Source organism: Gopherus evgoodei, chromosome 15, assembly GCF_007399415.2.
Source record: "Gopherus evgoodei ecotype Sinaloan lineage chromosome 15, rGopEvg1_v1.p, whole genome shotgun sequence".
NCBI classification, from domain to species: Eukaryota; Metazoa; Chordata; order Testudines; family Testudinidae; genus Gopherus; species Gopherus evgoodei.
In genome coordinates this window covers 10,496,855-10,524,721 of record NC_044336.1, presented here as the reverse complement: position 1 = coordinate 10,524,721, position 27,867 = coordinate 10,496,855, and the positions used below count along the sequence as shown (strand labels likewise).

General features: G+C 39.7%; 1 protein-coding gene, 1 long non-coding RNA gene and 3 other non-coding genes across 6 annotated transcripts in view; 1 reads left to right on the top strand and 4 right to left on the bottom strand.

The window, feature by feature from the left end:
- Positions 1-22,562, top strand: part of NARF (nuclear prelamin A recognition factor) — a 29,048-nt gene extending 6,486 nt beyond the window's left edge. For both annotated transcript variants that reach the window (XM_030534419.1, XM_030534418.1), the window contains 8 exons: positions 1,177-1,309; positions 4,000-4,134; positions 10,953-11,071; positions 12,938-13,067; positions 14,087-14,159; positions 17,336-17,473; positions 17,828-17,985; positions 18,595-22,562. In XM_030534419.1, coding sequence (XP_030390279.1) covers positions 1,177-1,309; positions 4,000-4,134; positions 10,953-11,071; positions 12,938-13,067; positions 14,087-14,159; positions 17,336-17,473; positions 17,828-17,985; positions 18,595-18,836 — 1,128 coding nt within the window. In that variant the 3' untranslated portion in view covers positions 18,837-22,562. The remainder of the gene's footprint in view (positions 1-1,176; positions 1,310-3,999; positions 4,135-10,952; positions 11,072-12,937; positions 13,068-14,086; positions 14,160-17,335; positions 17,474-17,827; positions 17,986-18,594) is intronic.
- LOC115635525 overlaps positions 8,682-27,867 on the bottom strand; it is a 21,017-nt gene continuing 1,831 nt past the window's right edge. The window contains exons 2-3 of the long non-coding RNA XR_003996625.1: positions 26,917-27,116; positions 8,682-9,583 (exon numbers count right to left, since the gene is read on the bottom strand). This is a non-coding gene — a long non-coding RNA (uncharacterized LOC115635525). The remainder of the gene's footprint in view (positions 9,584-26,916; positions 27,117-27,867) is intronic.
- On the bottom strand, positions 25,082-25,153 carry TRNAQ-UUG. The gene has a single exon. It is a non-coding gene; the product is annotated as a tRNA-Gln (tRNA).
- TRNAQ-CUG lies at positions 26,193-26,264 on the bottom strand. Its single transcript has one exon. It is a non-coding gene; the product is annotated as a tRNA-Gln (tRNA).
- On the bottom strand, positions 27,690-27,761 carry TRNAM-CAU. Its single transcript has one exon. It is a non-coding gene; the product is annotated as a tRNA-Met (tRNA).

The following is a 27,867-nucleotide window of genomic DNA, read 5'->3' as shown; positions in this document are numbered from 1 at the left end:
TACTTTTAAAATTTTATTTTTAATTGAAATTGATATTGTTCTCTCCACCTATTTTGATATACATCTCTACCCCGATATAACGCTGTCCTCGGGAGCCAAAAAATCTTACCGCGTTATAGGTGAAACCGTGTTATATCGAACTTGCTTTGATCCGCTGGAGCGCACCGCCGTCCCTCCACCCCACCCCGGAGTGCTGCTTTACCGCGTATTATCCGAATTCATGTTGTATCGAGTCACGTTATATTGGGGTAGAGGTGTATCTAAGTATTATCAGTGTAAGGATTCCTCCCAGAATATTCTAGCCAGTTTTTAGGACTGGTTTGATTCTATAGCATGATGTGGTTGTGTAAGTGTGAGACAGACAAAGATTTAAATGTAGCAGAATCATTGCTTTCTTCCAGTTCTAATTTCTATTAAATCATCTGGTGCAGGATTTCTCTATTCCTGTTTTATCTCTTGTGTCTTTATAAGTCTTCCACTACCATTGGTGATGAACATACATGACAGGTAACATGTCCTAACTAAAACACACAGTGTGCATTTTCACATAGATGATGTCATCCTCACCAGAATGTTACCTTTCCACATCAATCTTTTTCTTCAACCACACACACTTGATTGTGCATATATAGCATTGCTGGGTTGGTTTCCTTAGGGTCCAGTCCTGCTGAATGCCCTCAATTCCTGTTGAAATTAAGGCCACTGAGCATCTCTCAGGATCACATCCTTAGTTTGAAGGATCACATTTAAAATTTCAAATCTCTGTGCTCCTGTAAACCTTAATCTAAACACCTATGTTTGTTTCTAAGCTCTTCCCATATTTTGGGAGTGTTATGCTTCCCTTAGTTATCAAAATCCTGTAAGTGTTGATTCTCTAACTCTCCTTGCCTGCTTAACAAGCCAAGGATAGGGTTGTCCTGGGAGGGATGGAATTCCTTGAGTCCTACAACAGCAACTTCTCCAGCTGATTGACTCTCAACATTGACAGAACCAGAAGGAAATTCTATTCCACTCTCTGTAAGAAGGATGGTAGTTGCTTCATTGGGGCTTTCATGGTATGTTTGTTTAAAGCTGAGGAAATTAGAGGAGCGACTCTTGGGGATGGGGAGGGAATGAGATGGAGAGGGATCTTATGCTGCTGTAATAATCCACCTGCATGCTTTGTTTATTTTCCAGAAATGTGATACCTCAAAACACAAAGTGTTGGCAGTGTCTATATGCACTCAGTCATTGCCTTATTTTGCTGCTAAATTCAATCTCTGTGTAAACGATGCAGCCAAGAGACTCTGTGGTTTCCTCAAAAGTCTTGGTAAGTTCTGATTCATTATTACACTGGGAGAATACAGCAGGGTTATCTTGGGTTTCTTTCTTCCCTGGCAGAATTTTGCAGCACTGCCCAGTCATAAGAGACTGTTTTGAAAGGGTATATTCTAAGTTATTTGTTGTGACATAACAGTGCCCATCCCAGAAATGTTCTTGAGGTAGTGCAGTAGGGGTTGGGAAGAGAATTTAAGGACATATTGAGGTATCTTCCATAGACTTCTTTAAGTCACTTTTGTTTCTAATGACTCTTCAGAAGCTTCACACTGAAATCTGTTTCTTTAACAAATTGTTTTTCCTCCTTCAGACATGCACATGTTTGTAGTTCTGTGACCAATGTCAGGACTATTGACATTGAAACTGAAAGTATGTCTCACTACAACCAGAGATGTGACTGCAACATGTGTAGACATCCCTGAGCTAGCTTTAATCTAGCTAATTTGGGTACTGATAACATTGAAGTTGCAGCAATATTCACTTTGATGTAGGGCAGCTGTCTGAGTAAGTACCCAGGGTCCTGAGTGAGCTTATATAGCCCGCACTGAAACCCATGCTGCAATAGCTTCACTGCTATGGGTATCCGAGCTAGCTAGAGGACAGTGGGTTTATTTCTTTCCTGTTAGAGGTGGCTGATAACCCTCATTTTAGAAGAGAGCTATAGTTATACGTAGGCAGTCCCACTGGGGCAGGAAATTGCAAATATGCAGGAGTAGGGTGACCACCTTTTCACAAGGCAAAATCAGGGGGCCAGGGTGCCCAAGAGCAGTCCCCGGCAAATGTCCCTGCCCCCTGGGGCACGCCACCAAGGGCAGGTGGATGGTCTGGGGCTCCCCACAATGGCCTGAGCTCCCTGGAACTATGGCCTGACTCCAGCTTCCAGCTGGCCAGGGAGTAGGGTCTTGGTGGGGAGAGGATGAGCAGGTGATGGGGCCTTGTGGCAAGGGGACCTAAGATCCATCTCAGGCCCCGCACCGAGAAACGGCTAGTGCTTCTCCTGAGTCTCAGGCAGGCATGGAGCAGCACCACAAATTCGAGACAGATGCTGTCTCAGAGTCATTCAATCCAGGACTAGGACTTGAATTTTGCATTTCAGAACTGCCTCGGCTCCCCAACCCCAGTTCGGGACAGGTGGTTATTCTATGCAGGAGTGATTGATTTGGAGAACGGCTGCATCCTAGTCTATCTTCATCACTATCAAAGAGAGCTCTTACAAAGTACTTTTTCAGAGTTCTTTTTGCCCCATGTGACTTAAACTGAAAAATATATGTAGCAGGAGCAAAAATGGGTGCTGTGAAAATACAGGGACCTAACTCTTTATTTGCTGTAACTGTCTGAAGACAAAGTAATTTTGGAAAGAAATGTTACAAACTGTTTGAGAAAGCAGCCAGTTCTGAACCATCTTGCAGCCCTCTAGGGGGTGGTGAGTGCCATTAAAGGGCCACTGTGAGGTAAGGAAAGGAAAGCTATTGACCTGGCTGTCAAGCACTGCAACATGTGAAATTTTGCCAAGTGGAAGCAGAAGGAACCACCAACTGTGAGTAACTGTTCTGAAAGAAATTGGGACGTTTTAGTTATGGAAAAGATTATTAGAAATAACACCAGTGACTGTCAGTCTAATTTCCAGTCCAGGGGGGAAATCCTGGCCATATTGAGGTCAACAGAAGTTTTGTCATTGAGCTCAGTGAAGCCAGAATTCCCCATATACCTTTTATTGAGGGGAATTTTACCCTCATGCTATCAGACCAATCGTTTGAGAGTTTGAGCACTGATGATAGTCTTAGAAGTTCTGCTTCCTTGTTTCTGTTCACTACTGTTTCAACAATCTTCTGCAAGCAGTGATCAGTCTCTTTATTTGATATTAAAACTATACTTTTTTGATGTCTCCTAACACTTCCTATACGTGTACCATTCTGCTAAAACGTCCTCTTTCCTATAGTTTTTCCTACCTAAATAATAGGGAAAAGAAGAAGCTTTTCCTCCTCCAAGAACTATGTCATAGTTTTCCACAGAACAAATGTTATAAGTGTGTGTAACTGATCTGTTTTCCCCCCATTAATAAGGGAAATAATTATCTGAAAGGAACACTATCAGTATTGGTGGGCCCTAAATTTATTTTAGATTGTTTACATTATTTGGGAATACATTATACTAGGTACAGTGGTACAGATAATATTTTACAGCTTTATAGAAATACATTGACAGGTAAATAGATGGGAGGCCTTTGGTGATATACAGAATGTTGTGCAGGTATTTATAAGTATTTAGGCAAGTGCATCAGTGGAAGGTTGTCCCATTGCAGGGATATTCATAGTTTTTTAAGTCATTGCCAGCAGCCCAGTTCTGCAATAGAGTGTAAGTGTGCACTAAAGGGCAAACTTTCTGTAAGGAAACAGATTTCCTTTTGAAGCTTTGAAGGGAATCCTATTATTAACAAGTCAGCAGCTTTTTAAAAATCTGTGACACAGACTATGTCCTTTCAGTTTTATGGTTTTGTTGTTAAAGTATGCTGCAGGTGTTAAAAGTGTGCCCCAAACTGGAGAGCAAGCAGGATTTGCGCATTGTTTCTTTGATTTTTTTTTAAAGGTTATTTAAAAGCCTGAAAATGGGGAAGAAGGTCTGTGAGATGCAAAACACTCCAGAAGTTAATTCATCACATATTCTTGTCCTTTTGTTTCATAGGGGTGCATTATGTATTTGACACCACTATAGCTGCTGATTTCAGTATCCTGGAGAGCCAGAAGGAATTTGTGCAGCGGTATCGACAGCGGAACCAGGAGGAACATGCCTTACCAATGTTTGCGTCTGCTTGTCCTGGTGAGAAGTTGAGTCTCTAACTCTGCAGCATTGTACAGTCCCCCATTTATCACTATAGAAATAAAAATAGTGCAGTTCTAGTAGGGTATCTTGTAGAGCCCAAAAATCTTATGCTCTATATTTCAAGGATTCTGAATCTTACAGCACACCACCTCCTTTCCTGTATGTAGTAATACTTGGTAGCTATAGCACTGTTCAGATGCTTTGCAGACATAGAGCTAGATTCAGCTCTGAGTTAAACAGGCTGCTGTGATGACAGAAAATGTGCCTGGAGAACAGTGGGTTTGGTACCACATGGCACATGCAGCTTCTCCTCTGCCAGGGAGCCGGCATAGCCACAAAAGTGGGCAGTGTAGATGGGGAGAGTGTGGCCAAGTTGGATATGGAATGTGCTATATCACTGCATCCCCTAGGCAATCTGACATAAGGGTTCTCATATAGAGTCCCAACTGCAACTTAAAGCTGTTGTTATCCAGCAGAACTGTGAGAAAGATGAGTAGTGCAAGTACTGTCTGCCCTCTCCTGAGTGTGAATTCTACCAGGGCCTGTTGCACACTGCTGGTTGAGGGAAGCAAAACTGGTACCTTTCTGCACATGCCATTAACCAGTTCAGTTTCACATTCTCCCTGTGAGAGAGGCACATATTCTTTAATTTTATAGATAGGGAAACTGAGGTACAGAGGGCTTAAGTGTCTTGTTCATAAGGCCTCAGAAGGAGTCTGAGCAAGGATTAGCACTTAAGGAGTTCCTGGCTCTGAGTCATGTGCTTAGATCACAGTACTCTCTTCACTGCATCATTCTTCTCTTCCTGTGTGCTTTTGGCTCTGCCTTTCATTTCTTTGAATTAAATATTTCCTGTTGAAAGGCACCATTAAGAAAAATGAACTTTTACTAAGTGCTTTAATTAGAAACCATGACTTCCATTAACCCATGCAAAGTTTTTAACTTGTCACTGGAGTATGGAAGGAAATGATGAAATGAAACTATGTTCATGCTGACTGTGTGAGATGGAACAATAGTTTTAATGCTGAAGGGAAGCCATCAACTTGAAATACCACACTTCTCTCTGAGAAGTGTATGCCTTGTTACAGGGAACACCTACCATTACTGGAACCAAGATAAGTTAAAGGGAACAATTTTTTCCCCAGTTTGTTTATTTTGTATAGTCCGTTATGCTATTCCCTGTATACTCAGTTAGCTAGTCATTTTAGCCCAGTTCCTCAAAGGAAGTTACTCATCTAACTCAATAGCAGTAAGATGCCTAAATACCTTTGAAGATCTTGCTGAAAAATCCTTTATAAACATCAACAAAGGAGCAGAAAAAGCTTTCTTAGCAATAATTGTTGTACATTTCAGGACATGTTGTTGTTTAAGAGGAGGTACTCTATCAGAAAATGGATTTTTTTTTAAATAGTTAATTTTAAACTAGTTCAAGTGGGCAGTGTTCCTTTTAGGAAATATTACTACAAAAGAGAGACGGATGGTTTACAAACATAGCATGCTTTCCTTGGAGGGTTGCCAGTCTCCATAATCTGCCATTATCATTTAATGTAAAATGTGTGGGCGTATAATTTTGAATAGATTATTTTCTGGAAAACGATGGTTGTTTTTTTAAATTATATTCTTATATTTTATTGTGTAAAGGTAAGTGTCTTTGTCGGTGGGTAACTGCTGTATATTCTCTGCTGGATGTATTGAACATACACTTCTAGGAGTTGCATGTATATGTCAGGAGGAGAATATCCTTTAGGTTTGTCTGTTAGGAAAAGAGGGTTCTAGTTTGTTTTGTCTCCTGGGTTCAGAAGCAGATGTGCCATATGTTGTCTTTCCCTACAGCTTGTAAGGTTTAAACAAAAAAGCACTCAATTTATCTTGTTACTCATGATTTAATTAACATACAGAGGCCAGTCCAACTCCCCCTGAAATCAGTGGCAAGATTCCCAAATTGACTTCATTGGGAATTGGATTAGGTTCTCAGGGAGTATGGTGGGTTTGAGAATCATTTCCCAGAAGTGTGGTTTTGTGTTAGAATTGAGCCAGAGGAAATTTCTTTTCCCTCATCTACAAATCAGAGATAATAATACTTACTCACTTCAGAGGGCTATTATGAGTCAGTCAATTAATGGAGGGCACTGATGTGCTTATCTACACTATAAAGTTTGGCACCTGCTTTTAGCAATGGCACAACTGCACTGGTGCTAGCTATTGTGTAAGTGTTAGTGGAGATAGGGGTCAGATGTTTTCAGCACCACTGCTGCAAAATGAGAGCAAAATATTGTGGTAGACAACTCCTGTGAGTGCAGGTTTTATTGTCATTCACAACATATGGAGGGGATACCTTATGCTCAGTTGCTCTCTAGATGTATAGTAAATATGTTCAACTTTATTTCAAACGTCCGTGTTTTTTATTTTCATTCTGTGAACCTATGATATAAATTGGTCCCAGAAGTTCTGTTTGGTTAAAGGGTGTATTCCTTTATCTCAATATTGGTTTAAAAGTGTTTTGTATATAGAAGATCACTCCAGATTGACGCACAACAATTTCACTTCTGTTTCTTTCAGAGTGTAGTTCTCCACATATTGAACCATTGCCCTTAAGTAAACAATGACATAGTGATCTGTGATTCAAACTAATGCTCTCCTCTGATTATAAGACTGAAGAGACCATGATAAAGGGTCATCTTTTGTGGATGTATTTTAATCTTTTTATCATATGAGGTTTCTCTGTTTTCCTGTTGAAACTATGAGGATTTCTCATTTTACTTCTGCTTTTATATCCCCTGCTCAAGACTTGGCATCACAACAAATCAGCCATTTGCCTGATAAAGACTAAACTATCCTTTAGCTCTTGTTGATTTTGTTCCTTAATTGGCCAGATTGGTCAACACTGAGTGACATGAAGCACTCCCGCTTGGAACTGATCTGCTCTTAAAACATTTCCATCCTCTGCTGACACCTAAAGCAAGCGACTGGAACAGGCAGTTGACTCTAAGGGCTGGTCTACACTAGAAAATTAGATCGACCCAGCTACATTGCTCAGGGATGTGAAGAATGACACCAGAATGACATAGTTAGACTGAACTAAGTCTACGTGTAGAGAACACTAGGACGATTTTTTTGTCGACCTAGGGATTGCTGACGGGAGAATCCCTCCCATCAGCATAGTTATGGTCTATGCTGTCATGTTTCAAGTGTAGATGGGTCCTAAGTCTCACAAATAGCAGGAAAGTACATTGCTACTAGATGACTGTTCAGGGCTGTTCAAATGTCTTTGACCCAGTGGGACAAATTCATTCTCACTGTTTTTCCACTGAAGTGTATGGAGTTATGCTGAGGATAAATCTGGCTCAGTATTTCTCTGTAGTTTATAGCAATATGTAGGTGTTCAAACCACACATTTTTAGATAGTGGTATTTGCTGTATGAAAAACAGAGAATAATATATGAACTGAGCCTGGGAGCATTTACACACTGATTTATGGATTCATACGCCAAAAAAAATCAGAACTGGTACTTTGAAGTTAATATAAACCAGAAGATGGCCTAGAATTAATACAAACATAGGAGGAGTCTGTATGATTAAGTAGAAGTGCTTCACTCCAGTAAGAAGCAGTCAGTTCTTCAGGTTTCTGCAGACCTGTTGATGAGTAGGCAAAAAACAAACTGTGCATGTGTGAAGTGCAGATAAAAACCTTATATTGCTCATTCACCAAGGCTACTTCCATACCTAAACAGTGACTAATGCCAGTGTGAAGCTGGAATTAATAGAAACTTGTTTGTTTCCTAGCTATAGATACATGGTAGAACAGCACATGAAATAAATCTGGCCTACTTAGCTGGTTGCAGCTGTTTGGATTTTAATGAAACTCTACTGGGTTGTTTGATTTATAATATTGAAAACATTTGGTTTCTGAAAACAAGCTTCCTAGGCACAGCACTGTGATGACTAATGAAAATCATGCCAGATGTTTAAGGGCAAGGCCTTCTGAGAACATTGATCTAGAGTGACAGTGGAAAACTTCTAATTTAAGATAATAAATACTTCCTCTTTTTAGAGGCATAATCTGTTCTACAGTCATATACATAGTATTGGGTGTGTGGGTGTCATATAATTGTTAAAGTACTTCAGATTCCAGTGCTATCAGTCCAACTTTTATTCCAGGCACAAAAAAAGAAAAGGAAAAATCAATAAATGTTCTATATTTTTAATCTCACCTCGATTGTGCCAAGGTGAGACCTATAGCACTGGTTGGACCCAGGCATAATGAAGGTAAACACAACACAAACTTCTTGTCCATAGTTCTGACAGGGCACCTCAGTCCTGACATGCAGATCCCTTAACTCATCCATTCCTTGCTTCTCTTGAGCACAGATGAATAAGTGTATGCTGTGGGGAGGGAAGTTGGGGGGTGTTCTGTGATACAGACAAATGCCTGTTAGGGTCTCATGTGAAACTGGTCAGTCTCATTGTCTCTTTTTTTTAACCAGAGTTGGGAACACCATGCAGAAGGATGGCTAGTGCTCTCCTAATGTGCACATGCCTTGTATAATTCTCCTTATACTGCAAAGGTGTCATGCCTGAAAACCATGGAAATATATCCTGCTCCCTTCTACTGACATACACATGGAGAAAATCATCTGAGTACCATCCTGATTACAATACTATCTGCTTTTATTTGTCCAAGTGCCTGTTTTCAGCTGACCCACATGTATAAGTACTATGTAATGTCTTCACTTATAGTGCTGCTTCTGTATGGTCCCCAAATCTCAAGATTACCACAGGCCTACAAATACAGTATAATGTTTCCTGGTAGCATGTGCTCTGTAGCCGTTCTCTCTCTTACAAGCACTAATCTGTTTGGGGATGGAGAACCTATCTGTTGTGAAGTGGGTGTTGCCTGTAGGCTAAGATATTGCTGCCCTAACATTTCTGTACTGTTTAGTTTTCAGAGTGGCAAAATATAAATCTGCCAAAGTAATAGACACATAGTAGGTCCAGTGGTTAGACACTAGCCTGGGACTTGGGAGAACCAGGTTCAATTCTTTGCTCTGTTCCAGGCTTCCTGAGTGACCCAGTCAAGTCACTTGACTCTCTCTGTATCTCAATTTCTCAGCTGTACAATGGAGATAATAGCGTTGCCCTGCCCCACAGGGATGTTGTGAGGATAAATACATTAAGGACTGTGAGGTGGTCAGATGCTATAGCAATGGGGTCAGTAAAGTACATTAGATAGAATGTATCTATTAATATTTATAATAATACACAGAGACTTGGGATGCTTGTGGGGTTTTTTAAGAGGATACAGACAATTGATTTTCGTGTATAACCATAGCTGAAATCTGATTTGATCAGGCTTGCTCCCAGTAGTGCAGTGAGTTTTTTAGATGATGCTTCATTCCACTCTGCTGTTCTGGAGCAGGCACACTGTACAGTGTACTGGATACTGAAACTTAGAAAACAGAAGGTTACAGAATTACTCTACACTCTTGAGTAGAATGGAGCAGTATTAGTAAATGGTGATCTAAATGATGGCTGCCAAAAAAATGTTGGCTTACTTCTTTATTATCTGAATCCCCAGCTGAGGTGCTCCTGTTACGTCTGGGCATTCAAGTGGATGTAATACATAATTCATTTCACAGTGGATTCTAGGTTATAGAATTAATTACCCAGTAGATTCACCAAATCCATTTATAGACTCCTGTTAGTATCCTTCAGAACAGTAAAAGATTTATTGATGGGGGGCCACTGACATGGACAAACTGCATAGTTAGCGTAGAAATTTGAAAGCAAGTGCAAATTGTGATTGTCTTATGAAATATTGAGATGAGGTTTGTTCTCTCCTCAGTGTGTAGGGAGACCCTAGACTTGTACAATAAGCATACAGGGCAAAGGAAAAGAGTAAAAGGAGGAGGGGGAAGACTATATGATCCCAGTCTGGGTCCCCTCAGTGCGAAAATACTCATGGAGCTACGTGTAAAATAGCAGGTTACTCCTTGAAAGTCACTGGATGTCTTTTCATCTCCTATGCGCCCTTAATACAGCCAGATGCAGGCGTTAACTCACTTGTACAAGGGTCAGGCAGAGAGCTGCTGGCTGAAGCTTCTCTTCTCTGCTTCTGCTGTATTTGGCTCAGCCAGGGAGCACCAGTGGATACTCCCACCCTACGCAAGCTGTCTGAGTGAGGCCATGAGGAGGAAGAGCCACCAAAGGTGGAGATGAAGGAGGTAAATAGAGGAGAGCAGGAAAAGAGAGAGTGCCTAGAAGAGAATAAAATGAAACTGAGAGAATGGACTGAACAGAGAGATAAGGAAGGATGGTCGAGTGGTTAGGGTGCTAGTCTGGCACTCGGGACACTGAAGTTCAGCTTCCCGCTTTGCAGTAGATCTTTTGCATGATCTTAGATGAGTCACTTAAGTCTCTCTTGGATAATAGAACTGCCCTATGGGGCGCTCGGATTGTCAGTAATAAGGAACCACATAAGTACCTAAAAGATAACTGGTGGCAGCTGTGCCAGGGGAGAGCAGAAGAGACCAGTCACCCATCCAACAATCCATAACAAAAGAAGAGGTTGGAGTCCACCAACACAGGAAGTCTCTGGAGAGAACGTAGCTTCCTTTGGCATTAATAAGAGTTATTGCAGAAATTTCCTGCACGCAGTGGGAGACAAGTCCATCTTCCCTCCCCACTTTTAACAAGAAGTTAACCATCAGCCCCACCATCCCATCATGCTGGATTTTTTTTTTTTTTTAATCCCTTTCCTCGGAGCCATTTCCATATGCTCTCAACTTTGCTAATTTCTTCATTCACTGTAATTCTAGGTTGGATCCAGTATGCTGAAAGGGTGCTTACCAACCCAGTGACTCCACACATTTGCACTGCGAAGTCTCCGCAGCAGATCATGGGGTCCCTGGTGAAGGGTTACTTTGCCAGGCAACAGGTAACAAATTCTGCTTTTCATGACCGTTCTAGAGAATTTTTCTCTTGCATGTTGGTTTCTAATATTTAATTATAGATGTCTTGCATCTCCTCCCACCCCCTCATTCTTCCTAAACTGTCTGTCCTTACATCTCAGGCTAGATTGTGCTTTGCTGCTATGCAGGTGTGCAAAACGACCTCTCAATTTCACCCCACACTGGCTGAACATAGTTGCTGTCCTTGTGCTCTCAATACCTCATGGAGATATATATAGGAAAAATATCTAGAGTGAAATCCCGAGTGACCAAAGTAAAGCTGGCACGCCAAATGCTGCCCACGGAGTTCTACAATACAATCTTTAAAGCGGAGGATGTCATGCAGAAACTACATTTCCCAGCATGCAATACTGTGTCATCTCAGATCAACCTGAAGCATTTGCATGCTGAGAACTGAAATATCCATTGGTTCTGAGTTCGCAAGTTGACTCTGCCACTATAGGCATGGTCTTGAGCAAGTCATGGTCTCTTTCTGCCTCAGTTTCCCCATGTAGGGTGACCAGGTGTCCCAGTATAATAGGGGCCATCCCAATATTAGGGGCTTTGTTTTACATAGGCAACTATACCCCCCCTTCTCCCCCCTCCCCCCCCCAAAAAAGTGCCCCGATTTTTCAGACTTGTTATCTGGTCACCTTATCCCCAACAACTTTACTACACAGGCAGGCTGCTTCATTTATGCCTGCAACCTGCCTCGGGCATATAAAAAGCCCTACCCTTACACGCCAGGGAGCTGCAGTCGCAAGAGAGGGACAGAGGCTTGCTTGCTCACTTGTTGGCATGCATGCATGCCCTGCCCCCACTCCCCCCCCCGCCCTGACAGTGATCACGCAGGCACACATGCCTAGCTCCCTTCCCGGGGCGGCTCCAGGTATTTTGCTGCCCCAAGCATGGCAAGCAGGCTGCCTTTGTCGATTTGCCTGCGGGAGGTCCCCAGTCCTGTGGATTTGGTGGGACGCCTGCAGGAGGTCCGCCGGAGCAGCGGACCCTCCACAGGCATGCTGCCGAAGGCAACCTGCCTGCCACCCTCGCGGCGACTGGGAGAGCAGCCCCCGTGGCTTGCCGCCCCAGGCACACGCTTGGCGTGCTTGTGCCTGGAGCCGCCCTTGTCCCTTCCCAGTCTCTGAGGCTGCTCCGGGCACTCTGGAACAGACATGCTGCCTGGGCTGCTGGGGAAGAGGCACATGTCCCCTGGCAGATTTTTTTTTTTTTCATTTTTCTACATGGGGGGCACAGAAAAATGTGGGCCATATGAATTCTGCGCCCCCACATGGGCGCAGACCCCCCCCAGGAGTAACCTATGACATAGGGGTGTTAGTTGCATCAGTGAGTTGTTATAAAGTCCTATATAAATATGTATGCTACTGGTGCTGTTAGTAGCTGTCAGTCTCCTAGCAAATTACCAACATTTCCATCAGATGAGCCAAAGTGTGGATGTCCCTGCGATAAATGACAGCTGCATCTCCAAATCTAGACGTGTCACACTTCTCAAAATGCACAGTATGCACAGCACAGAAGTAGCTTCTGTGAGAAGAGGTTTCCTGCTTTCTCTGTTCTTCATTGTTAAATTTTAGTTAACTGGGTGACTTGGAAGAAGTAAGCTGTATAGCCTCATGTATTATTTTGGGATAGCTCCGACAACTACTGTAATATAATCAACTTCTACAAAACAAAAAAAAGCTGCCCCAGTTGCTGTGACTTGCAGTTAGTTTCAGACCTAATGTGACTGTAAATATAAGCTGTGTAATTTTCTGCAATAATACTTTCATCCATGTTTGTCTCCACACATTCTTTGCCTTTTCACAAAATTCAGAAGTGCCCTTTTTATTCCTTAGAACCTATCTCCAGATAAAATTTTCCATATAATCGTGGCTCCTTGCTATGACAAAAAATTAGAAGCACTGCGGGAAGATTTTTACACCCCCTTGTATAACTCTCAAGACGTTGATTGTGTTCTAACATCAGGTAAAACCTCCTTTAAATGTACTCCTATGTAAAACAGCAGCATGATTCACCAGTTGTTTGAACTGACTTTATGCTAGGTCAGCTTTTTATTCATTTAGCATTTTGTAGTTGTCAAAATACGGTTTAGTTTCATCTGATTCTAAAAAAGGACGCTTTCTTGAGTTACTGACTGTATATGTATTGCATAGAGATTGGGTGTGGGGTAGATAAATGAACAAAAACTGGTTGCGTCTGTGTCCCGCTCTCCTTGTCTCAACCAGAGCAATTATCTGAACTTGCACTGCAGTCAAACCTTTCTGACAGGCAAAAGCTGTCCTGGCCAGCATTTAGTTTGTGGCTTTGGCCTCCTTATCTACATTCTGCCTGTGAATTCATTAACACATCTCTCCTGGGAGGACTACTCATTCCAACCTTCTTGCCTCAGCAGCTTCAAACAGCTGCCTTTGTTGTTGTTTTTTCCGCACAGGGGGGCGGGGAGGTGGGTGAGAGAATAGAAGGAAAGGGTTGTCTTTTAAGATCAACCTGCCACGCAAACATTTCCTCCTTTTTTGGCAATGTGGAAATGTCTCCCAAATGCCAGCTGCCCCAAGGCTCAGGAGGGGTATCATCCAATACTGGGTCAATGATAGTTTGAAAGTTATTAATTCATTCTTAAACACTGCCAACATAGTTTAGTACACATGTGACACATCCAGAAATGTGTGGTGATGTGGTACGGCGTAAAGATATTCTTGGAATTCGTATGGGGTGACCTACAAGACTCATTCATGACTTCATATGAGGGTTGCCAATTTTGGATCTGTTCCTGGAGATTTCATCACCTGACATAATCTTTAATTAAAGATTAATCTTTAATTCCTGGAGATTCCAGGCCAATCCTGGAGGGTTGGCAACCCTACTTCATGCCCCACGTTTGTTTTTGCTCTGCCTGTCTCTCAGCTCTCTGCCTTCTTGAAGAGAGAGACTGTGTGTGTACTTTGATATATGTTTAAGATAAAATGTCCTGCATTGCCCAACAGGTGAAATTGTCCAAATAATGGAGCAGAAAAATGTATCTATGAAAGAAGTGGCTGAAGTGGCCGTGGACAGTTTGTAAGTAGCTTTCGCTGTGGGCTATATTGTCATTGTGCTAGTGATCAAATAATAATCTTCCATACATAGAAGTCACCACATGTGTAGTGCTTTTTCAAACAAATAAGCTATTAAAAAAAAAAAAGTTTGCATGCACCAAAACCGGACTACACTGAAACCTGCGCACATGCACAGTATCTAAAGAAACAAGCATTTTTCTTTCAGAGGCCTCTTGTCTCTCCCAGTGGTGCATGAAGTGGTAAAATGCAACAGATAGCCCTTTTTAATGGATATATTTTTATACTAATCCAAAACCAATCACCTAAAACAGCAGCCCCTTCCTAAATGGTTTCCTCTCTAATTTTTTTAAAAGCCTAATTTAAAAGAATGAAACCTGTCCTGTGCCAAGATTGTAAGTTCAATAGGCTTCAGTGTCTGCAATGGATATGATTTAAAAAAACAACCCCAAGTACGTTTTATTTGTATCTTTATGCAGTAGTATTAGATCTGTATAAAGTGGTGAGATTCTGGAATCCACTGAAGTGATGACTTTTGTGTTAGTGTTATCATGGGGTATTTTGGTGTCCACATCTATATCTTTTTTTAAAGCTTTGCTATAATTGAACTTGTGTAAGGGTTAACTACTCATTCCCTCAGGGTGTGTTCTCCGTCTGGTACCCAGCTTTCCACTAGACTGGGCTGGGGCAATTTTTGTGCGATTTATTCTGTGTTCTGTCATCCCCTCTCATTCAGACCAGCATCTTCCCAGTGAATTTCCATTTTTCCTATTGTCTTCATGCAGAATTAGTGACAAGTGAACACCACCCTCTTTGGGATTGGTAAATGTTTTTTTTCCTGAATAGAACAACTAGGTTCTATGCACATTAGATCAAAGAAATACATCTATTGGTTAAACGACAGCAGAGAAAAGCCATGCAAAACATTAGAATATTTGTTAACTTATTGCCTAACTAGTATGGAAACCATCATGTACACTCTCAGAATTCCTAGGCCACTTAGTTACAAAGGTAGAGTCTCAAAGGTTATCCAGTTCCAATCTGTGTGTGATGCATGTTAGTTCAGTCTCCTTCCACAGCTGCATAATGAAGTGACAAACTCACTCTCCTGCAAAGAGTGGAAGAAAGCTCTTTAAAACTATCCCAAATCCCTTTGAGTTTCTCCCTTCATCTTCAAATTGTATCCCACCTAGGCATTGTCTACACTAGGGACGTCTAGGTTACACAGTGATAAGAATGCCTAAATCCTGTTTACAGTACACCCTCTGTTAGAGTGTATTACTTCTGCTAATGGGGCTGCACTGGCTGTGAGTTAAAGGTATCCATTTTTAAAAACTTACAGAGAAGGCCAGGTTGCTGGCTTTTTGTTTTACTAAATGATTAAAGAGCAAGCTCGATCTCAAATTTTAAACATACGGTTGGAATGTCTTTTAAGCTGTATTTGGGCTAATTTATATTAGGGAGTGAGAGCAACAGCTTAAGAGGGATAACATGATACCAGAATTGAATCAGGCTACAAGACTTGACATCACAAATCTTTACCCTTCCCTATGGTGATTTTTCACCCATTAAAAGCAGATCTTCAGAGAAATAGGAATGAAGTGAGAACAAAAGCATCTTATTTTTAATATTAAGATTAAACAAAATTTAAACTCCTCTTTAAAAATAAGCACCAATACACTTGAAGCTGTTGTATAATCATTGTGATTGTTTGTCCAAGTTACTTTTTAATCCTAAATGACTTCTGTTGTAATTCTCATAATTACTATCTTAACTGGAGAACATTAACATAAATGGAAGTTAGGCAAATACAGGACACACTGACACCAAACAAAACCACAGCTGGTAACAACAAAAATTACCATCAATTAAATAAATCCAGCATTATGATCTGGCTCAAAGAGCAGAGTGGACATGCTGCATGCCTGGTTCTCAGTTGTTAAATTTAGCTAGTTCCTTAGGAATAAAAGCCCAACTTTTATGTGGTTCTTTTAAGTTAGATGTTTGATATAATATTATTTTGCATTAAAAATTCCTGCTTTTGATTTCTGGTTGAATGTAAGGGCTGAGGCTGCTGCTGCCAGCAGAGTGCACTATCTGTATAGTGCACAGGTCACACTGGGATGCTCAGGGAGAAGTGCAAAGTAGACCAAAGCTATGGATAGTTTTCCAGCAGAAGTGAGAGCAGAGTGAAGAACTTATTATCCCTGGAGCAGCCAACAGGCTGGGACTGCTGTCAAAAACATCTTTCTAACAATAGTGCCATGTATCTCTAACCACTCCTTTTCTAACCGGAAAGATAAAATATGTGCCAGTGATTCTGTAGGGCTGCATTCCAATCACTTGCTCACCTTGTGTCGCAGCATAAAACTGCCATTTTGGTCACTAGAGATCATGCAATACAGTACTATTCTTTGACCAGACATGAGTCAATTCCTGTATTTATTTATTTATTTACTTACTTCTACAAATTTCAGCTTGGATAAGGTGAATCCAATGTCAATTGGATATAGTATTTTTCACTTCCTGCTGTCCAAAGCTACCATGTTGCATGGAATGATCCCTCTATATTGTTTCTATATCAGTTTACAGACATAGGGTTGGAAATTCTTAGGCACACACATAGTCCCATGGAAGCCAGCAGAACTGCTCTCACGAGCAAAAGTTTGCAGGATCAGGCCTATGATCTGTAAGGTATTTTTAGATTCTTCAAGGTTAAAAGTGCCTCCTACATTACAATAAATATGATCTGATATTTATTCTTTCACATTCATTTTGTTTTGGCTGGGGGTTTTCACAGTTAAAACAAGTGTTTTCAAATTGCCTGAGTGGTGATACAACTCAGTTTCCACGTGATTTTGAGCGTGGTTTTTAAAATACCTCTTAACCACCTGGCCTTGATGGCTGTTTCCAAGCCATTTCATTCTATTATGTATGAATATATTTTGTTAAACTTCAGTTGCCTGAAGTTTTTGAAGCTACAATTTTATTTTTCCTCTTTTGCAATTTCATTTTACCATTGTCTTAAAACACAAATTGGACAAGTTCATTTCTAGGAACAAATGTTATTTTTCCCCTGATGAAAAAATGTTATGGGAAAGAAAAACAAATCTCATTTTCTTTGAGTGAAATGATCATACTCTGAGCTTCTTTCTCCCTCCTTTTTGTCCATTTTCTCAGGTTTGGTGAAATAAAGGAGGAAGACGTAGTACGGCATGATGGGAGGAGATCTGATGGGTACCTGGAGCACATCTTTAAACATGCTGCCAAGGAGCTGTTTGATATGGATGTCAAGGAAATCACCTACAAAACACTAAAGTAAGTTGGATTTTCTACCGTATTAACTTGAACCTCAGTGCAGTAACTTGTTTGCATTGTCCTTACGTAAGCTACCTGTAAATTCACCACTGGAAAATCACTGTTACTAACTCTTCTTTTATTAATAATGCTTCTCCTTTGAAGATGGAATAGACATTTGCTCTTCAATCACCACCCAAATTTTCATTTAACTCACAACACTTAGGAACTAGAAGCCCTGCCCATTCATCCTCAGGTTATCCCTTTTGCCTTCTATCATGTGAGCTCCGTGGGCATGTACTGAAATGCTTGTATCATCCTGTTAGTAATCCCCAAGGGATCTGAGGGTATAGAATTTTCTCTCTCTCTTTACAGAAACAAGGACTTCCAGGAGGTCAGCCTGGAAAAGGATGGTGAGACAGTGTTGCGCTTCGCAGCTGCGTATGGCTTTAGGAACATCCAGAACGTGGTCCTGAAGCTGAAAAAGGGAAAGTTCTTGTATCATTTTGTGGAGGTTCTTGCCTGCCCTGGAGGTAAGAATGATACTGGATTCATGGTGACTTTTTTCTGTTTCTTTGAGTATCATGGGAAAGTTCCAGAATGAGCTGATCATTATTTTAATGATAGTAAGATGTCTGCCACTCCACCATCAAATCTGAATGGTCCAAAATAAAACACATCTGTTTAGACTTTCTGAGAATCCATTCCATTTATTAGGTTGTCCAAAATGAGAGGAACAGTATTTGTTTTCTGCTGGGTGACTTGTAAGCAGCTAGCCCAGAGTGCCAAGGGGTTGTGTGTCCTTTTGTGACCATACTGAGTTTCAATGGAAGGCCTCTGAAATACAGAGTTGAGGGCAAGAGAAGAATGTGGGACCTAGCTGGCGAAGAAAGGAGGGGAGGAGGAAAAGAAATTGTTGCTGTGGAACTCCCACCAACATTTGGACACTTGCTGACGACAGAATCATTTTCAAAGGTGAACAGTGACTTTTAGCAGCATCAGTGGGGCTGCTGACTGCAAACAGCAATTATCCTTTTTAATTAGCAACAGGACAACACTGTAAATCCAGAGTTTAAACTACAATGTAGTTCTTCTCTCAAACAAACTAATCCCGTTTCATGGCTGTGGTGTTGTATTTTTAGGGTGTTTAAATGGAAAAGGCCAAGCCCAGACTGAAGATGGAAAACCTGACAAAGTATTGCTCAGCCAGATGGAGGAACTGTATGCTGCAATTCCTGTCAGACTTCCAGAAACCAGCATGCATGTGCAAAAGCTGTACCAGGACTGGCTGGAAGGGATGGACTCCAAGAAGGTCCAGGAAACTCTGCACACCAAATACTGTGCAGTACATCAAACAGCAAGCAGCATGGATATCAAGTGGTGATAAATCAGGCTTACAAAAGATGAAAAAACGTGCATAGGTTAGTTATGAACTCAGCACTGGAAACATTCTATGCAATTGAGGATGTTATGCACTAGCCAAGCGTACGACCAGTACACTTTCTGAATTGCGGAATATTACTTACTTAATACAAAGAACCATTGCTCATTTTTTTGTTTTGAATGCCTTGGTTCCCTACAGGGTCTGTTAGACTCTTATTGTGCTTGACCTCTTGCGTATTTGGGACTTCCTTGTTTAGTTAAGGTCTAATCTTGCAAGGTATGGTGAGCACCTTCTTCTAGGTGTACAATGCCCTCTACTCGGAGTGAAGTTAATGCAGGTTGAGGGTTCTCACCAGTTTTACAGAACTGGTGCCCTCAACCAGGAGCTATTGTAATCCTTATGTATGTGATTCCTTTCACCAGGGAAGAACAGCTACCCTGGTTAGAATTGTTGTGTTAAGTGTACCATAATTTAGAATTCTTTTTGCCTTGTTAACCAAAAAATGAAGATTTTACACAAAGTGACCAATGAAAAATATAATTGAAAGATTTAATTGACTCCTTCCATCCCTACACAATAAAAAGGTTTATTCACCTACCAAAACATTGCCAGCAAGCTTTCTACAGACACACTAACCACAAGGGAGAATATTCTGATACAAATGGAATGTCTTTAATAATACTAAATGGTTGTAATACAGTCCTTTCATTAAGGGTTTCTGTTAACAGGTTGGTTTGTACAAATAGTTAAACCATGTTAATCTCTCTCTTCAGAAACTTGCATCGTGAATTAATCTTTTCTGTAATTTTTATTTTCTTTTGTCTGACTTGTTTATGAAAGTGAGAGATGGTGACCCCATCTGAAGACAGGCATGATGTTGCCATTTGCCCTGCAATCTTCACCCTACATCGGTTCTACGTTAGACCTCAGTCCTGATTTACAATACCTCTGTTATGCCATTTCTGGCTAGTCCTGAGCATACACAGTGTCAGATTGAATCCAGAGACCAGATACATTTGTTGAGTGCCTCTAACTAAAATCTTAATTTTGGAACATTCTTGAGCTGATAAGAATATAATGTAAACTGATAGTGCTAGTTTGGGGGCATTTTACGTACATTACATGGCTGTTTAATTTAACAAGCTTTAAAAATGGTGCTTGATGGATGTAACCTTATCTAAAGCCTCACAGTTCAGGGAGGGATGTTTAAGGATATGATGTGAAATTCAAGCCGTTACAAGGCTTCCACCAGATTTCATAGCAGCCTCATGCTTGTTTTGATTAGTGGCTCTCTCAAAACTAGAATGATTTCAGCTTTCATATTTTATTGAGAAAATATGAATGGGGTTTGTCATGATCACGGGAAATGCATGAATGCAAATCTTGTGGATTTCTTAATATCAGTTACTGTACTTGTGTGTGCACAAAGCTAATAATACAAGATCTTGATGGAGTATATTTGAAATCAGGATCTACCTTTGGAATGTGGAAAGTGAGGCATTCAATGCTTCCAGTCTTCTTTTTTTATTAAAAATAAACTAACAGCAGAGTCGATCATATTCCTGTTGGAGGCAAATGCGAGTTTTTTACTTAAATAGGAGTAGGCTCAAAAAGAGGGGGGGAAAAGGGTGCTGAAATATGTGGACTTGCTGGAAGGGACCAGCTGGTTTAAGATGGATGAAACCTGCAATCACATCAACAAATTCAAGCTTCCTTTATTTTAATAATACTTTATTTCAGTGCAAAAGGCATGTGGATCTGACTTGTATGGCAACCTGCATGCAGAGTAAGCCTTCAGGTTTGTTTGGTTTTTTTTAATAAAATGTTACATTTGACGCAATAACTGAACATCTAGAGAAATCTACCTCTGTGCTAGGAAAAGAGTTTGGAGCAGCAGGGAGATCCTGGAAAACTTATACATCCAAACATTTAAAAAAAATGTCTGTTAAAGAATGATCTGTGGATTACATGAAGCTTGTGAACATCTTCAGTACTTGAAAGCAACATGACCCCTTCAGTTTTAATTTCTTGATCTATTCTGATTTCCCCAGACCCCTTAAATGGAATTACATTGTAATTAAGTTTTATTGTTCTAAGTTAGTATATACATATATTTCTGTATGTATATGGCTTTAAACTGGTCAATATGTTAATTTATATATATAGCTTCAGTTCTGTGTACAGTTTTATTTTTGTAAAGGAAAAATGTGCATATACTTGATGATGTGAAAAACTGGTTCTCAGTTTAAATTTTTGATTAAAATTTAGTTCTTCACTGTGCTGTGAAAGAGCTATCTTCCTGTGGGATCCTTTAAGTAAATCTAGAGTTTAAAGAACAGCTTAATCCTATTGGCAGCCACCCATCACTGAACAAAAACCCTCTCTGCCATTTTGTTTGAGCACACATGCCTGTTTCATTCAATAGATTCTCTCCATACTTGAGTTTCCACAGAAAAGTATCAGATGAGACAAGGCTGCCTGTAAAATACTAGTTGTACTTTCCCATTATATAAAGGGAAATTAAGAAAATCATCAGATTAAGAATTCACTTTCTTTCAGCTTCTCAATTTGAAATGCTCTGCACTTAAAAAGTATCCATGTAACAATTTCTTAGAACTGTTAAATGCCACAACCTCTCTTTAAGAAAGAGTGTATTTTGAATGCTCATCCAACAAATAGCTGTAATGGCTACATATAGTATCATTAGGTTTTCTATAATTAGGGATTGTGGGAGTTTTCTGATTTCTTTTCAGTGTTTAATTTTTAGAAGAATTGAGACTATTTTTAGAATAAAAAATCTGATTTTATTATTTAAAAGTTTTCCTTTACCTGCCAGTTTGTGAAACATCAAAGAACCTCCTCCGCAAAGTTCAACATTGCAAAAATTATAATTTTTCAGTGTTTTTCAGGGAATCTCTAAATTTTTTGCTTCATTGGGGTTTCAGCCTAAAACTAGAAACCCTTATGATTTTAGGTATGTTGGGAATGCTCATCAGGTATCTAAGATCAGATTCTAGCCCTTAAATCTACATTAGGAAAGTTACACCATGTTGACAATGAGTGCAGCTAGCTAGTTTCTGAAACTGTGCTGAACATGATGTAGTCTTGTCTACACTTGCAATTAAACTGTTTTGCAGCAGCAGTTTATTTACATTTGTTGACAGCACCCTGAATCACCAATGTGTAACGTTCCTAGTGTAGTCACAGCCATAGTGCTTTACTTCTCAGTTGAATGTTGTGCTGGGACAATTCATTGCTGAGTACAAAAGAATGTGGGGTTTTGCTGTGGAAATTTTTTTTTAAGGAAAACTAAATCTGTGTTTAAAAATTTTTGGCAAAATGAAAATGCAAAACTGTATTTTGAGGTTGTGTTTAATGCCATAAAATATCCTAGACGTGTAATGTACTGGTAGTGAGAGGAACTGTATTATACTATTCTTAGGTCTCTAATGGGAAAAGTAAGTGTTATAAAGGCATCTTGCCAAGACCTCAGAAATAAGATAGTTTGCCTCTTAGCAGCCACTGCGCCAGTGTATTTTTGTTTCTTCACAATACTTCAAGCGAATATGATCTGGCACTGTGATAGGTAATGAATACACGTCTGTACACAGCTCAGCAGCTTCAACTGGATGATATTTGTATGATGTTCAGTTATCTAAACTCTGGTGCTTTGTATTTCAAAAGGAGCATGAACTTGAATTGCCCTAATAAATATCTTTGACTCTAGTTTTGTGGTGATTTTGTTTAGTTACATACATGGGCCTCATCTTATTCCAAGGTGTGCATTGCCTCGACAGAGACACACATCTCTCTGAAACCTTAGCAGCCCCACACAATCTACTTCCTACAAATGTTTATTTTTAAAATGTTTTGAGATGGTTATTTACCTAAGTGAGGGAAGGAGACTGTCCTTCCATGTCCCTTTCAGAGAGCAGAGCCTGAGTGAGCCCATATCTCACTATCCTGCCAGCCCCTCCCCAGTGCTGTGTGTGCTGATTGTCCAAGATTCTTGGTCCCGATCTGTCTGGCGAATGAGATACCAGCACCACTTTTCTTTAAGCTTCTTGCACAGTCATTAAACTGCCAAAAGGAAAATAAATGTTCCTCATTTAGGGTTGCCTTCGGACACAGCAATAACAATATTTTATATCCACTGTTAATAAGACATCTGATTACAACACTACCAACTCTTCCCAGTCAAAGTATTCAAGCAAAAACCTTTCAGCTAATTGTAGGAAATGTTCAGTTACCCTCACTTACTATAGACCGAGTCACTATGTAAGCCAGCCAGATGGCTCCTGTGGGCTTCCTAACTTTGAAAACCATTATGGGGAACAAACGTAGAGGTTAACTTGTGGTCAGTAACTGATTATACTGTAGCATCATATACCTACACTGTAATCAGTTAATTTAAAGCACTTGAATGCAAAGACTTGTACTCTGAATCTGCAACTAAGGAATTTGCTGTAGAATCCATCTCCTGGGAGCAGAACTGTGCTCCAGAAGCCAAGATTTAATTTTCAAAATAAGTTTGTAGCCATCAAGATTGGGAAGGAGCTTCCCAAACATGAGACAAATGTAATTTTCTACTTTGTTTTCCTGAGTCTAAACAGCACCTCCAAGGGCGGTTTCTTCACAAAATTGTTCTCGGAACCTACAGTGTGAAATTAATCCTGGTGTGGGAGATGTGACAAGGGGCCAGATTTTTTAAAGGTATTTAGTCACCTAAAGATTCAGATAGGGGCTTTACTGGGATTTTCAAAACCACCTCGGTGCCTAAGGTCCATTTAAATCAGGTGTTTTTGAAAATCCCACTAGGTACCCATCTGACTCTTCGGGCAGTTAAATACCCTTTGCACCTTTTAAGACAGTTGGTGGGGTTACCTGGGCAATGTAAGGGAGAGGAAGGGAACTGCCTGCAGAAGGGAGGGTTCTGCATCTATGCACTATGGAGCTCTTGGGTCACCTCAGCATAAACTGGCTGCTGAGTGTTAGTACTAAAATAGAGAGCAGGTGAGGGGATCTTGGATTAGGTGGAGCCAATGACTCTAGGGCAGGGGTTGGCAACCTTTCAGAAGTGGTGTGCTGAGTCTTCATTTATTCACTCTAATTTACAGTTTCGTGTGCTGGTAATACATTTTAACATTTTTAGAAGGTCTCTTTTTATAAGTATATAATATATAACTAAACTATTGTATGTAAAGTAAATAAGGTTTTAAAAACGTTTAAGAAGCTTCATGTAAAACTAAATTAAAATGCAAAGCCCCCCGGACCAGTGGCCAGGACCTGGGCAGTGTGAGTGCCACAGAAAATCAGCTCGTGTGCCGCCTTCGGCAGCTGTGCCATAGGTTGCCTACCCCTGCTCTAGGGAGTAGTCTCCATGCAGAGTTGCAGCTTTTTAATAGGTGGTTTTTAAACCAAAGCGAAAGGTGGTCTGGACACTCTTATCTTGGTTCAGTTTAAGTCAGTTAACAGCAGCTTTAAACTGCAATAAATTACAGTTAAACTGAACTAAGCGTGCTCACAGTGTAACTAACTGGTACAAGCAGCAAAGAATCCTGTGGCACCTAATAGACTAACAGACCTTTTGGAGCATGAGCTTTCGTGGCTGAATACCCACTTCGTCAGATGCTTGAGTCTATAAGGTGCCACAGGATTCTTTGCTGCTTTTACAGATCCAGACTAACAGGGCTACCCCTCTGATACTTAACTGGTACAAATCTGTGTAGAGAGGCCTAACCCCACCCCACCAGTGTCCAAGCAACAATAGTACCGACAGAGTTTCTTTTAAAGGACATATTTTAGAATATAGTATAAAATTTGACTAAACTGCTCTTAAAAACTAAAATTAATACTTTGAAGAAAAGGATTGTATATAATTGGGCACCACACTATACCAGATTTAAACAAACCCTACTTAAAATTTAAGGGTTGAATGTATTAGGAGAAATGAAACAGCAAAATAATTTGTATAGGAACCATAAAAAACGTGTTTTAAAAATACCTTGCAGTGTTTATTTAAAGTTTTTTAAAGCACGTGATAGTGCAGTGCATATATGAATAATCTTGTTTAAAAGAGATTGTCTTGCCAAAAAGTCACTACCAACAGATGTATTTATTTATTCAGCCCCTTTTATTTTGTTATGTAATGTCTTTCAACTTCGTAAATAAGCACTTACCTGCTGTGCCAAAATCTGTAATGATTTTTTAAAAAAGAAAGCTGGCAAAAATACTGTAAACAAATAAGGTTCTACCGAGATTTGAACTCGGATCGCTGGATTCAAAGTCCAGAGTGCTAACCATTACACCATAGAACCAGACGGTGGCAGTAGTCTCTGTTCTAATGGCTGACAATTAATGGCTCATTGTGCAACTCTAGATCATGTATTATTCTCATTCATCAAAACAGATGTTCTTCGCCTGAAAATTTCTTATTAAGTATACATTTTATTCTTCGCTAAATCTCACTCCTCACCTGTACAATATGTTGATTGCACTGATCTGTCCCTGTCAGACATTAAAGTGGCAAGGAACTTGCCTCAGACTGCAGCTTTGATTGTTAAAAAAAGGCAAAGATGTCTCCTGTTTTGATACATACAAACATGCAAAAGAATGTGCAGGCCGCACTGCTGACGCAGCATTTCGAACTGAACTCGCATACAAGAAGCTGGCACGACGCAAGCCAACCCGCTTTTGATGCTTACTCAAACAGTGTCAGTTCCACTGGAAATAAGATTTGTGAGGCTGTTTCATTGGGTGCCTTTATTATAGAATATTATAGTTCTAGGTAATATTTCAAAGCTAAAATGCGAATAACAAAAGATAAATTCACAGATAGGCCCAACACAGTTAAAATTAGATAATAAATAACTTACTTTTGCTATGGTTAGGATTACTTGCATTTCACTATAGAAGGAGCAAATGCTTCTTGCCCCATAACTCATACACGCTACAAGATTCTTCTAGCAAAGTTATAATGACCTCATAGTAAAAGCAATTACTAGATTTAGCTTATATTTGAAGGTAATAACAAGAATCACAAGAAAATAGATAGATATAGAAATAGCTATAAACACCCTGCTGTTTGTTTTCTCCTTTAAATAAAATTTCCTTTCCATTCATTTTCCAGTGACATCCAATACATGTACAATATTCAATGTATAATGTGCTACAATATGCCTTTTTTTTGCCTTTTTAAATGTATTTTTCCAATTAAATCCACAGGTCTTATATTTACTTGACAGTAAAGAGAATATAATAAAAAATATAAATACTTCTAGGTTCCATTTAAATAATATTTATATATTTAATATAAAGACATACTTACTTGGCAATATTTAGTACAAAAACAAGTCTAGGTTCCACCGAGATTTGAACTCGGATCGCTGGATTCAGAGTCCAGAGTGCTAACCATTACACCATGGAACCACCTGACTATTCCTTCAGAATTGATCTTATTAAGGTAAAATCAAAGCATATGTTTTTCATGGAGAATTGGGTGATTTTTCTTTTATGTATAAATGTCCCCATGCACTAATTCTATATATTTACTACGTCCTGAAGTAATCCAGAAAATATACTTCAATAATAAACAAATTATTTTTAAAAAGAGCCTAGAAAAACGTGGCATTTCTGTACTGTTTTCCTAGAGCTGACATTAACGCCTTTTTTCCCCAACATTCAGCAGATTGCCTACTTTTCGATGGAATTTCTTATACATAGTGCAATTTTGCACGATTTGCTTTAAATTATGGATTTTCCATTTTTGCCTACGTGTTGCATTTTAGTCCACATTGTTTATGTTTTTTTTCCTTCTGTGCAGTTTAGCTCGACATATTTAATGTTTCAGTTTTGCTTGCCAAGTAGCATTTTTGCTGTACGTTACCTGTAGCATTTTACAATCCATTACGCGTTCCATGTTGTGTATTGTGTATTGTAAGTGGCTTCTAAAGATTTCCCTCATCCCCCCGCTCCCATTTTATTAATTCCGTTGATATTGTAGATTTTCTTTGGTAACCTAACTTCAGTAAGAAAAAGAACACTTTGGAAAAAATTACAAACTGAATAATGAATTACTTACCCCACAATCTCTTTGGAATTAGTCCTAATTAAGGTACCCAATCTTCAACAAGATGTGGAAGGGGGAGGAATGCTGCAAGGTGCAGCGCTTTGGGATCCATGTTTCAGAGCAGATCCAATGGCAAGATCAGATCTTGCCAGAGCCAATCCTCACAGGTCCCCTCTAGTCTCATTAATTTCAGCCTCTTGCAGGATCAGACCCTAAAATGAAAGAATGTAAATCAAATAATGATATTAATAATAAATTATTGGCAGTAAACCTGTAGAATCAGAGTGAATAGTTGTGAATAATAACCTATGCCACAGTTTACTATGGAAAAGAGAAAAATAAAAGCTTGAACAATAAGACAAGCATTATTCTGGCTATCAGTTTTGTTTGTTGGTTTTTATTTTGTTTTTTCAATGCTTAACACAACAGATCATCCGTCAAGCCTCTGTGTGCAATGAACTACCATTAGTACTAATCATAATTAATAATAGGCTATCTGTGCATTAATAATAATTATTATTATATCTGAAGTAATGGCCCATGAAGCACTGTAAACGTTGTAGATACAAATATATTTTCACTATATGAGAAATAATATCACAAAATATTATTGATTATGAATAATAACTAATAGGTGTATGCCCCCAAATAGTTTTTGAGTAAATTAAGAGATATACTATTGCCCAACGGAGCATTCAGGTGAAATAACTTTAGCTTTAACATAAATATTGAAAGATGTCACTGCAAAAAATCAACACGTTTTTAAAGGAGGAAAAAAATGTAAATAGCAGAGGATGGTTTCGATCCATCGACCTCTGGGTTATGGGCCCAGCACGCTTCCGCTGCGCCACTCTGCTTAACAATGCAAAAAAAGCCACCTACAGCCCTTACAATATCAGAGATTTCATTAGTGAGATTTCTTTCCTCCTGCTGGCGATTGCTAGCGATAGCTGAAACTGCTGT